Source organism: Pongo pygmaeus, chromosome 3 (genome assembly GCF_028885625.2).
Source record: "Pongo pygmaeus isolate AG05252 chromosome 3, NHGRI_mPonPyg2-v2.0_pri, whole genome shotgun sequence".
NCBI lineage: Eukaryota > Metazoa > Chordata > Mammalia > Primates > Hominidae > Pongo > Pongo pygmaeus.
Genome location: NC_072376.2, coordinates 125,244,263 through 125,256,414, shown reverse-complemented (window position 1 = coordinate 125,256,414; position 12,152 = coordinate 125,244,263). Strand labels below are relative to the sequence as shown.

The 12,152-nt window shown below is 40.2% G+C and overlaps 1 protein-coding gene across 18 annotated transcripts in view; it reads right to left on the bottom strand.

The window, feature by feature from the left end:
* Positions 1–12,152, bottom strand: part of ALPK1 (alpha kinase 1) — a 218,997-nt gene that overhangs the window by 68,199 nt on the left and 138,646 nt on the right. For 9 of the 18 annotated variants that reach the window (XM_063663983.1, XM_063663984.1, XM_063663985.1 and 6 more), the window contains 6 exons: positions 9,712–11,842; positions 7,005–7,158; positions 3,830–3,992; positions 2,612–2,798; positions 1,370–1,558; positions 887–1,169 (listed from right to left, as the gene is read on the bottom strand). In XM_063663983.1, the coding sequence (XP_063520053.1) occupies positions 1,045–1,169; positions 1,370–1,558; positions 2,612–2,798; positions 3,830–3,992; positions 7,005–7,158; positions 9,712–11,842 (2,949 nt within the window). In that variant the 3' untranslated portion in view covers positions 887–1,044. Of the gene's footprint in view, positions 1–886; positions 1,170–1,369; positions 1,559–2,611; positions 2,799–3,829; positions 3,993–7,004; positions 7,159–9,711; positions 11,843–12,152 lie in introns of those variants that run through there. The other 9 variants (XR_010126093.1, XR_010126094.1, XR_008502301.2 and 6 more) reach the window with 1 other exon arrangement.

The following is a 12,152-nucleotide window of genomic DNA, read 5'->3' as shown; positions in this document are numbered from 1 at the left end:
TTTCCTGATCCTCTCCCTCCTCCCACCCTCCACCCTCTGATAAGCCCTGGTGTGTGTTGTTCCCTCTATGTGTCCACCTGCTCTCATCACTTAGCTCCCACCTGTAAGTGAGAACAAGTGGTATTTAGTTTTCTGTTCTTGCATTAGTTTGCTAAAAATAATGGCCTCCAGCTCTATCCATGTCCCTGCAAAGGACATGATCTCATTCTTTTTTATGGTTACATGGTGATATGGTTTGGCTTTGTGTCCCCACCCAAATCTCATCTTGAATTGTAATCCCATAATTCCCATGTGTCATGGGAGGGACCTGGTGGGAGGTAATTGAGGCAGTTTTTCCCATGCTGTTCTCGTGATAGTGAAAGAATTCTCACAAGATCTGATGGTTTTATAAGCATCTGGCATTTCCCCTGCTGGCATTCATTCTCTCTCCTGCTACCCTATGAAGAGGTGCCTTCTGCCATGATTGTAAGTTTCCTGAGGTCTCCCCAGCCATGTGGAACTGTGAGTTAATTAAACCTCTTTTCTTTCTAAATTACCCAGTCTCAGGTGTTTCTTCAAAGCAGTGTGAGAGTGGACTAATACACAGTGTTCCGTGGTGTATATGTACCACATTTTCTTTATCTAGTCTACTTAAATGCCCATCAAGGACAGACTGGATAAAGAAAATTGTACCACTCTTCCATCTTACTTTTTTACAGATTTAATTATACTAGAAGGAAATACGGGAGAATTAAAAAGAAAGAAACTCAGAGTATAAGGAAGATCTAAGTATTATACATAACAAAAAAGCCATATAAAAGATTGATGAATTCAACTATATAGAAAATTATGCACAGGTAAACTTTTATGCAAAGTCAAATGTCAAAAAACAGAAAAACAAATTGAATTCGTATCACAAAGGCTCACATTTTTTTAATATGTAAAGAACTCCCAAATCAATAGGAAAAGCCCCACTAGTATCAGTCTTGACAGATAGTGACAAAAAGCTCTAAAATCTCAATGGCTTAAACAACACATGCATTTCTCAGCAGTGCTTTGCATCCCTCATGGGTGAGTTGGGGCTGTTTTCCATGTTGCTTTCCTTGCAGGACTTATGCCCAGAAGCAGCGGTCTCCTGACACATTCTTGGTAGCTGTGGCAGAGGGAAAGAGGCTCTGCAGGATCTTGTGCTGCCAATTAAATGCAGGACTTAAAGTGATGCTGATCAATTCCTCTCACAAACCATTGGCCAGAACCTGTGCCACGGCCCTGCCCAAGCCCCAAAGGACCAGACTGTGCCATATTCTACGTGCTTGGAAGGAGAGAACCAGATATTTGAGAGCCTCACTAAGGTCTGTCACATTACCAATCCATACAGCCTATGACTTACATGGTTTCTCCATTGAAGGTCTAGTCAAAGAAAGACGATGGCAGATTTCATTACATTCCACATGCTGGTTATTAAAGAAGTAAAAAATTCCTCTCTTTCCAAAATTGGTAGTGACATCTTTCTGATCAACAGAGTGAATCTGGGGATCTGTGAGGTAGATGAGTCCTTTTCCATTACCGGTTACCCAACCTAAAAGAGAAATGAACATATCTGAGTATTAAATTCGCTGTAAATGTCCATCAAGTGTTTACAAAAATACACACACACACACACACACACACACACACACACACACACATACATTTAAAGAGATACTTCAAAAACTTGGCCATCCTATGGTTCATAGTTAGTAAATTCCTGGTAAGGAATTTGGATTGCATATTCCAGTTATTAGTTTAAGAATAATTAAATATTGGGCAATTACATTTGTCAAATATGACATCCCCAGATCACCAATTTTCAAGGTATTAGAAAGCAATAAAATACACTTAGAATAATTATCAATATCATAATATGGAATATTTCTTTCATGATTCAGAGATTTCTTTAGTGACTTATTCATTAATTCATATACTCATCTGTTCATTCGACAAATATTTATTGAATGCAGACACTCTACAAAACACTATTTTAGGCACTGGTGGTACCGAATGAACAAGCTAGTCAAAAATCTTACTTATAATTTACATGAAGTATAGGGTATTTTCTAATAAAAATTCTGATGAATAAAATACCAGACAAACTAAAACAAAATTAAAATATTAAGGTAGAATTGAAAAGTAGTCATATTTAAGAACACAGCTTAAGGATACAGATTTCCGTTCTATAATGACCCCCATTATGAAACCCAACATCACACTTTTAATAAGGGTAAGGGGCTGGAGAAAAGGAAAAGTGGAAAGAAGATTTTGACATGTGAAAAAAATGCAACGAAATATACATCACTCAAATCTACTTGAGTGAAATAAAAAAAGCTGTTACAGATACGCTCTGGAAGGAAGCCCAACAGAACATAAGCCAGACCCTCTCACTGATTATGTGATACTTTAGACATTTGTAGAAGTTTTGGGCATATTTTTCTTTCGGGAATTATTTGTTATATATAGTAAGATCAGTTAAGTTAACTCCAAATAGTAGCCTATACATGGAACAATCTATTAAATAAAGATTAGGGAAGCTAGTTACAAAACTTCACATTTACATATAATGTTAAAAATAAAAATAATTCCCAGTTTCACATACCTTGTAAATCGACCACAACATCTCTATGATTAGAAAACTCATAAGAAAAATGGCCATAAGCCAAGCCATATTCTGTGGCTTTGTATTCTGTTTTCACCACTTTCGTGTTATTTGACAATTTTACAAATTCTCCCAGTATGTAAGGCTCCACACTGATACATCCCTTTATTGTCTTGTCCTCTAAAATCTGAAAAATAGCAATGAGAAATATTACAGCATAATGGTAAAGGCCATTGTCTTTGGACTTGGGTAAATCTTGGTTTGAACCTAGGCTCTGCCACTTTGCTTCTCTGAGCTTCAATTTCATCATGGGTAAAGTGGGTATAACTACCTTTTAGGCTTGTTAAAGGGATTATGCAAGGAAATGCATGTAAAATGCTTAACACGGCATGTGGCATGTCATAGAACTTAAATTTATTATTATTCACATATTAAACTGCTCACTTAAGATTTAGGCCATGACGTGACCTGTCCTGGAGGCTAGGTTACAGGACATGAAGTTAGATCATGCTCTGGGACTCTAGGTTCAAATATCAGCTTTGTGGAGTTGTTTCAAAGGTTAGAGTTAAGGTTTGCAAACTGCCTGGCACAGTGAGTGACATAAAGAAGGTGTGAAATGGATGATAATTATTATATGATTAGGAAAAGACAGGTCTACAAATGTCTCTGGCCAATGAAAAAATTATTGCAAGAATGAATGCACTCAGGATCTAATATATTCAGGTTAGCAAGGCATTCTTGATCCAAAGAAGAGAAAACGCAATGGGAATATTTGCCTTTATCTATTGAAAAGGGTATGTTAGTGAAGAGAGACTGGTCTTCATGGTCCCAGGAGGGAGAGCTGTAATCCATGGATAGAAGTTAGATAAAGATAGATTTGGGCTAAGTGTAAGAACTTTCTAACAATTAGGATTACTTGAAAGTGAAAGGAGAACAATTATTTTTTCTTGCTGAAGGTGTGTAAGCTTTGACTTAGTAATCACTTGGTTGCAAGGGGTGAGGCTAACAGATGTAAAACGGGATTTATGCATCATGTTGAGGGGACAGTTTGTACTAGATCAATCTTTAGGGTTCTTTCTCTCTTGGAAAGTACAGGGACAACACACAAGGATAGTTTGCTAAAAATGTTAGCCTGACTATGTGGAACCAGATACTCAGATTAATTGATATTCAAGTGTGATTTGGAAGATCCAAATGATGTGTTCAGGATAATCTTACCAGTAATATTGTGGATGGGATGTAGAATATCTGGGTGGGAATGTTTTGTTCATAGAGTCTCTTGTTAAATTCTGTCACATAGTGCTGTGCGGTCATCTGCCGCTCCACATCAGTGAAGTGGTGCCAGAGCCCCTTCTGCTCCTTATAGTCTTTCCCAACATACCTATGAACAAAGAAAATCCACACAACAAAATGTGAAAGTGGTCTTACTTACTATGGAGTAAGAGAGAGGAGATCAAAAGACATATGTAGAAATGCTTGAAAGATCTCTTTCTCTGCCTTAGACAGTGAATATTAATTATTTTGACTTATCTCAAGATTCAAATAATTTTGTAAGAGCTACTTGAACAATGGAACACACTCATTCTAGCTGACCCAGAATGATATTGATTATAAAGGGAAAGTGTCGCTTAATGTAGAAGTTCTCCAGACCTCTGGTAAGACAAGGGGGTCAGCAAAGTATACTGAAATGTGCATGGATTCTGGAGTCAAGACCTTCCACTCCCTGCAGTGTGGCCTTATATAGTCAGTTCATCAATCTGAAGCCTTCCTCTATCCCTTCCTTTTATGATTACTTCATTCCTATAAATACTTATTATCCATCAACACCTATTACGTGCATAACACTGTGCTAGTCTTGAGTGACTCGAAGAAAGTGTGAGACATGATTTGTATATTTCAAAAGCTAGTAGCACAGTTGGTGTGGGAAGACACAAGGCAGTAAATGATTACATGTGGAAAGAAGCAAAACAGTGCTGCACTTTACTGTAGTTTATACTTGCTGTAAACTGGTGTGAATTTGTGAGTAATTTCACATGTGCCCAGAGTGACCACCAAAAATCAAGGGGAATTGTTTGAGTCATAGACTTCAACCAGAGTAAACTCTCTCCAGAAATTTCTGAATCCCATATAATAATGGAACTTAAGGAGGCTGTGGTTTTGGCTATTCAGACTCCTGAAGACCAGAAAGGAAATCTGATAGTGGAGGCTGCAGTATGGCCTCAGAAGGCAGCCTGCAGAGGAGCAGTTGTTGTAATAGGGATGCTATACCAGTGCTTTAGGCAGTTCTTCTGTGGAGAGACCCCAAGACCTACAGAGGGTTTGAACTAATTCAGAATTTTGTTGACTGATGCCAGAGGTGTGCACAAGAGAGTGAACCCTGTGAGTACTGGCTACTGGAGCATTTCCTGAACATTCTGCCAGAAGACCTCCAGTCCTAGGCAGGGGTTCATCAATCTGAGAACAGAGGCCCATATCTTCTCTCATCTTGTACCATTTTTTTTCTGGGATCATTTTTCTTTAGTAAGGATTTGTTCATGGTACACTGCCATGGTCATTTTTCCTTTTAAGCTGCAAATGTCTTTATTTTGTCTTCCTCCATAAAAGAGAGTTGCACTAAGTATATGACTTCCATTGTTGCTATGAAGAAACCAGCTGTAGGTCAAATTGACATTTCTGTGTACGTAATCTGTCTATTTTCTTTGACTGCTTTTAAAATGGTTTCTTTGTCCTTAGTGTTTGGAGTTTGACTACTGTGTACCTAGTCAAACTAGGTACACAGGATGTCTGACTACCTGCCTTCTTCCCTTCCTGCTTCCTTCCAGCTTCTTTCCTCCTTTCCCTTCTATCCTTAGGATTCACTGTGATTTCTGTATTTCAAGATTAGTGTATTTTGGCAATTCTGAAAAATTACCAGAAAGTATCTATTCAAATATTGCTTTTGCTCTCTTGCTGTTATTTTCTTCTGATCAGAAATATATTGAACTCTGTCACTCCATTCTCTATGTCTCTCATTCTCAATTTATTCTCATCTCAGGTCCTCCTATGGTATACTCTGGTGTATCAGGGCTGCTGTCACAACGTGCCATAAACTGGGTGGCATAAATAACAGAAATTGATTTTCTCACAGTTATGAAGCCTATAGTAGTCCAAGATCAAAGTTCCAGTGGGGCCATCATCCTGCTGAAGGCTCTAAGAAAGAATCTGTTTCAGGCTGTCTCCCAGCTTCTGGCAGTTCTTTGCTGTGAGGCAACATAACTACAATCTTCACATGGCATTCTCTCTGCGTCTGTGTCTATCTCCAAATTTCCTCTTTTTATAAGGATATCAGTCATATTGGATCAGGGGCCCACCCTACTCCAGTATGACTTCATCTTAACTTCACCAATTACATCTGCAATCCCTCTATTTCCAAATAAGATCGTAATCTGAAGTACTGAGAACTTCAATATATGAGTTTTGGGAGACACAATTGAAGCATCAGCACATGCCCCTACTGCTTAGACATGTGATTTTGGGCAATTCCTTAACATCTCTGTGACTCAGTTCCCTCATCTGTAAAGTGAGAATAATAATAGTATCTACCCTCAGAGGGTTTTGTGAAGATTAATTGAATTAGCATATAAATCACTTAAAACAGGACCTGGCATATGTTTACCATAATAATAATAATAATAATCAATAATCTTTCCAAGAAATGTACTTCCACTGCTTACAGAGACACTTGATTTCTCTATTTCTATTTATTTCTTACACTATTTGGATTTGAGCAAATAACAAGGCCAACTTTACATGAAAAGTCATGGCTTATAGGTCTTTTAAAATATACAAATGATATAAAATTATGTCTTAAATCCAATGAAGACCACCTGTGGTTACTAATTTTTCAGACAAAAGCTACACCCTCACTCCACCCCTGCCTCAAACTCCTATGTGGGATCCCTAAAGGGTTCAGCAATCACTTATATCCCTGAACAGGCTTCATCCCTGGACTCAGGATTTTCCTGCCTTTTTTCAGGCTCACCTATTTACTTAAAAGTGTGCTTTTCATAATTTACCTTTTTTGCCAGCATTTTTAGTGAATATTGAAGGCTCTCTGGCCTGTCATGTGGCCAGGAACTTTATTTTTCTTATCAGCACAGTATGGCCAATGTTTACCTGATGGTTTTGAGGTCCTGTAGCTAAAACATCCAGCAAAACAGCTGATATAACATGGGTCATCAATATATAGTAACTGTTGTTAATTAATTAATAACGAAAAGAAAAAGGAGTAGAAATCTGGAAATATATTTTGGCCAAGTTTTTCAGCCCCTACAAAATCTCATGAGTGATTACTTAACAGAAGGGCAAGGTTAGCTCATCTTACATTAGTTATACAAATGTTTTTAAGTAATACCTCCCCAGAATTTCTTCTTGATGAAGATGATGAACCCAAAAAGCATTTCTTTGTCTGCCTTTTTTCTTCACAGTCAAGTAGTCCCCCAAATAGACAACAGTTTCCTGGGCTGTCCACAGTTCAGATTTTTTTGAATATTTTAACAAAAGAGCAGCTGGAAAAAAAAAGATGAAAATGAATCTTATTTTCAAAAGGACATTACAATTCATGAATAAAGCTGATGTGACACAAGTCCTACGCCAGCTCACCTGAAATCTTCACTTTTTTATATATTTTTCTCTAATTTTCATCTCTTCTATGACAACTACAGCATTAAAAAGTTGGTGAGAAATAATAAAAAGGTAACACTTTATAAATTACAATGAGGAATAGCCTTTGAGTCACAAAATCCCTTATTTGTGATGAAAAGGGATTAAGATAAGCATGAAGATTCTATATGAAAGTAGTGGAAAATAAAGGAATTTTAAAATCAGAAAACCCCAGAGACCATTTTGGGACAAGTGACACATGCTTGCAACTTACTATTATTACCTGGGGATCCCAAATAATAGAAGCTACTACTGATGGCAGCTCTGGGAATCCTAGCATTATATATTCAAGTACGCCCTAATTTTCTCTTCATTGTTTTAAGTTGAGAAAGTTTGGAAATTATTTGAGAAAACGTAGCTACTGTAAAAACATGCGAACTCAACTGAAAAAAGGAACAGATAAGAGGAAAAAGTAGGGGCAGTCTCCGCCTTATAGAAAGGAAGAACAGTGCTAAGCAAGAAAGCATCTCTTTGAGGAGAAAGGCACACATGAATCCTAAGGAAGGAATGCAACACTTTGGTTGAAATTAAAATGAAGTGAACAAAGACTTTTGTCTAGATTGCGAAAATAGATAAATGAATGGGACACGTGGGAGAGAAAATACTTAAAGCAAGATAAACTGACAGTTCTGGGAAGGGGATGCCTACGGGCTGGGCGAGATGGTGACCAGGGTTGGGTGACTCAGTTAGAGAAGCTGGAAGTTGTCTGTCCACACACAGGATGGGTGACAAATTGAGAGAAGAAAAGAGGAAGGGAATCATTGTTCTGTTTCTGCCATTGTGGGCCTTGCTTCCTCTAATGTATTTCATCCATAAATTAGCAAACAATAACAAATAACAAGAAAGCAGTTACCTCATTGTAATAAATGTGATTCCAAAATTGCAGAATCTCACAATTAGTAAGAAAACCCTAATGCTGGAAATTTTTGCTTTTTTTTGGTAACAAAGTGATTTGTATTTTAGTCGGACTTCAAGGTGGCAGGCAAAACATTGGAATACTTTGAAGCAGAAGCTCTCAACAGTGGCTTTAAGCAGAATCACCAGAGAGCTCATAAGAAATAATGATCCCTGGGTCCGCACTCCAGACCCATTAGATGGAAATCTCTGGGGTGAGGCATTGGAAGTTTTTAAAAGCTCCCCAGAAGATTCTCATGTGGCGCCAGGGTTGAGAACTACTATTTAGTAGCCAGTGCTTAGCAATCCATGTAGTTTGTTTCTTCTGGGATGTGCTTCACGATCTTTTTTTTTTTTTAATCATTCAGATCATTTTTCTGTATAGTAGGAGGGCATTTTGATGTGATTCCTGGGCTAAGAGAAGAATCTCCTTCTGTCTTCCTCCCAGCTTCTCTACCACTTTTAAGCTGTGTTAGACATTGACACAGGTGGCTCCAGCCCAGCCTTCCCACTTTGGGCAGTGACATTGGGCTGTTCCTTAAGCAAGAAGTAGCTGCTGATTGCAACAGTAGGGGTACTGTAGTCTGGAAGTTTTTATCTCCCCTAAATTCACATGTTGAAGTTCTAACCCACAAGGTGATAGTGTTGGGAGCTGGAGACTTTGGGAGATGATTAGGTCCTGAGGGGTAGATTCCTCATAGATAAGATGAGTGCCCTCATAAAAGAGACCCCAGAGAAACCCTTCCCCCTTCCACTATGTGAGGACACAGAGAAAAGGCGCTGTCAATGAACCAGAAAGCAGTACCTTCATCCTGGACTTCCAGGCTCCAGAATTATGAGGAATAAATTTCTGTTGTTCATATGCTACCCAGTTGGTGGCATTTTGTTGTAGCATCATGAATGCAAGATGAGGACGCACTTGACCAACCAATTAGCTGGCAAGAAACCGCTTAGGTAGACAGGTGTAAAAAGTCTCTGCCCAATAGAAAGATGATATTTAACTAGGTCAAACTGTGTCCCCATAGAATTCTAATGGGGAAAGATAGAGAAAAATCAGTTGGTTGGTAAAAAGACTTGAAGGAGAAGATAGATGCTGAGCAGATAATATGGTATCCAGCCTGTTAAAATCACCTGATTGGTAATGAGACTCAATGAAGAAGATAGATGCTGAGTGGATGAGATGGGCTCCAGAGCTGTTTTCAACCCTTAGTGATGGCTGTGCCAGAGTCCTCTAAGTTTCCTATCTCCCTCACTACCTCGTGTGTCCTTAGAGGAAACCTCCAGCATGCAAGGTAGCCTGAGCAAGCCTCTTTACTTTACAACCATTAAGGTCCATCACACAGAGTGAGGGAGACCCCTGAAGTATACATTTCTCTGTGAACTCACAAAGCATACCAGGGGTCTATACCTTTCACGAGCTTTAAGTGATCTACATACCAAGCTCTTCAGAGTGCCCCAAAATAGCTGCTTCCTGAGGGGGGAACTACTGAAAAGGTTGTACTTACTATGTGCTCGGTGGAGTTGACTGGGCTTAAAAACCCCCGTATTCTCTAGCCTCTGAAACAGCCAATCATGCCTCACTCCTGCCAACAGCTTTTCAAAGTCATCAGGTTGCAAGGTGTGAGCCTCAAGGATCTCTTTCCTCGTCTTTCCCGGCAATGAAACCCAAGAACTCCCACTGGAATTCAGATAGGACCAAGGGCTGTCCCCCTCAGAAGAACCGCTGGAAAATGCAGGTGATTTCAGCCACCACGCTGAGGATGAACTGGAGTTCTGGCTGCAGTTTAGCATGTTTCCAGGCTGATTTCCTTCCTCTGTGGTAGTGCAGTCCTCGCTGAAGACAGGGAAGAGGATGTTACTGCTTACAGAGGAATTGGGGGTCTCCGCCCTCTGACCAGGCGACTGTCTCAGAGTGCACAGTCTATGAGAGCCATGCCCATTTGTGCAGAGAACATCCGTGCTGTCGAGCAGTTGCCCCTCCTCATCCACTGTGGAGGCATCAGGGTCGATGCCCTGCTCTGTGACTGGGCCACCACTTTTTCTGGAGTCAGGATTTTGAGCAGGCCAATTAGGGGTGAAGGAGCTATATGGCAGCATGGAAGTGTTTCCCAGAGAATTGTTCAGGACCCTGTGAAAGTCTAAGGGTGCATCTTCGGTGCTTTCTGCTGTTTCTCCTTCTGGGTCAACCCAGGTGGGACTAGCTTTAAATGTAGGGCCTGTGCCTCTTTCACTAATTTCTTCTCCCTGCTCTTCCCCCTGCCTGTCTTTGGCATCACAGTTGGTTTCTGGAAACTCATCAATTATTTCAAAGGCTTCTTTTTGGACTGAAGGATGTGTGCCCATATTCTTGGGCCTACCAGAATCAGAAGACCAAGAAGCAGAACGATATGAGGGTCTGGAGTGAGCAGAAGTATTTCTGGGTCCCATATTTCTGACTTCCTGGATACCTTCTGGAGCTCCTTCTAGAAGCCCTGCACCAGGGGCCAAGAAAGTGCCTGGGGTATTATGAGGCGAGAAGGGTGTCAAGGGCATCTGGTGGTGCAGCTGATTTTGAGAAGGCTCCAAATTGTCATTGCTGCGTTCCTGAAGAGAGAGACCATGAAGCTGTGAACACAATGAATGCACAGCTCTGCCTTCCCTGTCATTCTCTAGCTCCTCAGACAAGGCAGTGGAACACTGAGTGTCCACCAGATGTTCTTTGCCAGGCTCTTTTCTGGCTGACCTGTCATCAATGTGATAATTCACTTCCTCCCAGCTTGCAGAGGAACTAAACCCTGATAAGTTGCTCCAAGCACTGGAAGTCTGGCTGCCACTCAGAGACTTGTTGAAAACAGCTCCCTCACCATTGCTGTCTTCCGATGGCTCGGTCTCAGTCTCCACATCTTGATCCAAGGAGACTCGAAATGCATCAGAATGGGTCCAGTTTCTCCTTCCTCCCCTTCTGAGTTCCCTCTGAACATTCTTACCCATTAGGGAGGAAGCTATTCCTGTGTCTCTTTGACAGTGTGGCTTTTCTTGAGTAGTACTCACAGTATCTATGTTTTTTGTTTCTGTTTTTAGAGCAGTGATACAGACTCCTGTTTTTGCATCTTTCTGTTCATTTTTGTTGTTTCCACAATCACTTTCAAATACTTCACACACCGAAGTATGGTGCTGTGAATAGGTGTCAAGGATTTTTTGGAAATCCCCTTGCCCATGCAAGATAAGTTTATCCAACCTGCACTTGAAACTCTCTGGAACATAAGATCTGTCATCTACATTTGAGAAGCTTTGAACTTGTAAATGTTCCTTCACCTGGGCAATCACAGACATAATTTCTTGAGACAGAGCTTCTCTGTCCTGACTTCTGGAGGAAGTGCTGAAGTTGTACAGCTTCGCCATTGCTTCCTTACAAAGCTGACTTGCTGCATGGACCGTCCCTGTCTCCCCATTGAGCCTTCTGTGCACTGTGGTGAGACCGAAAGCAGCTTTGACGAAGCTGTGAAGCTCCTGTTTTCCAGTAACAGGCTCATCATCTCTCTTGGTGAGGAGGCCAATCTCAAAGGCCTCTTTGGCTTCACACAGATATAAGTTTTTCATTTCAGGAGGACAGTCATTTGAACTACTATATGACAATAAACACGTGCCACGGATATTCTGGGAAAAATACCAAATACCAAATCAGATATTGAATTGAAAACTGGAAGTGAATCAGGACAAACTTTTCATTTCTGGAGGACAGTCATTTGAAATATTATAGAAAAATGAACACATGCCACATACATTCTAAGGAAAACGTACAGGCAAACATTGAGTTAAGGACCCGAGGCCTTTTTGGTGAATCAGAAGAAGGGATGGGGATATAAGTGACTGGCTGGCATGAAGGGGTAAGAAATTAGCTTCAATTACCATCCTATTGTATCTTTGATACGTTTTGATTAAAGACGATAGGCTTGTGTTTGTTGCT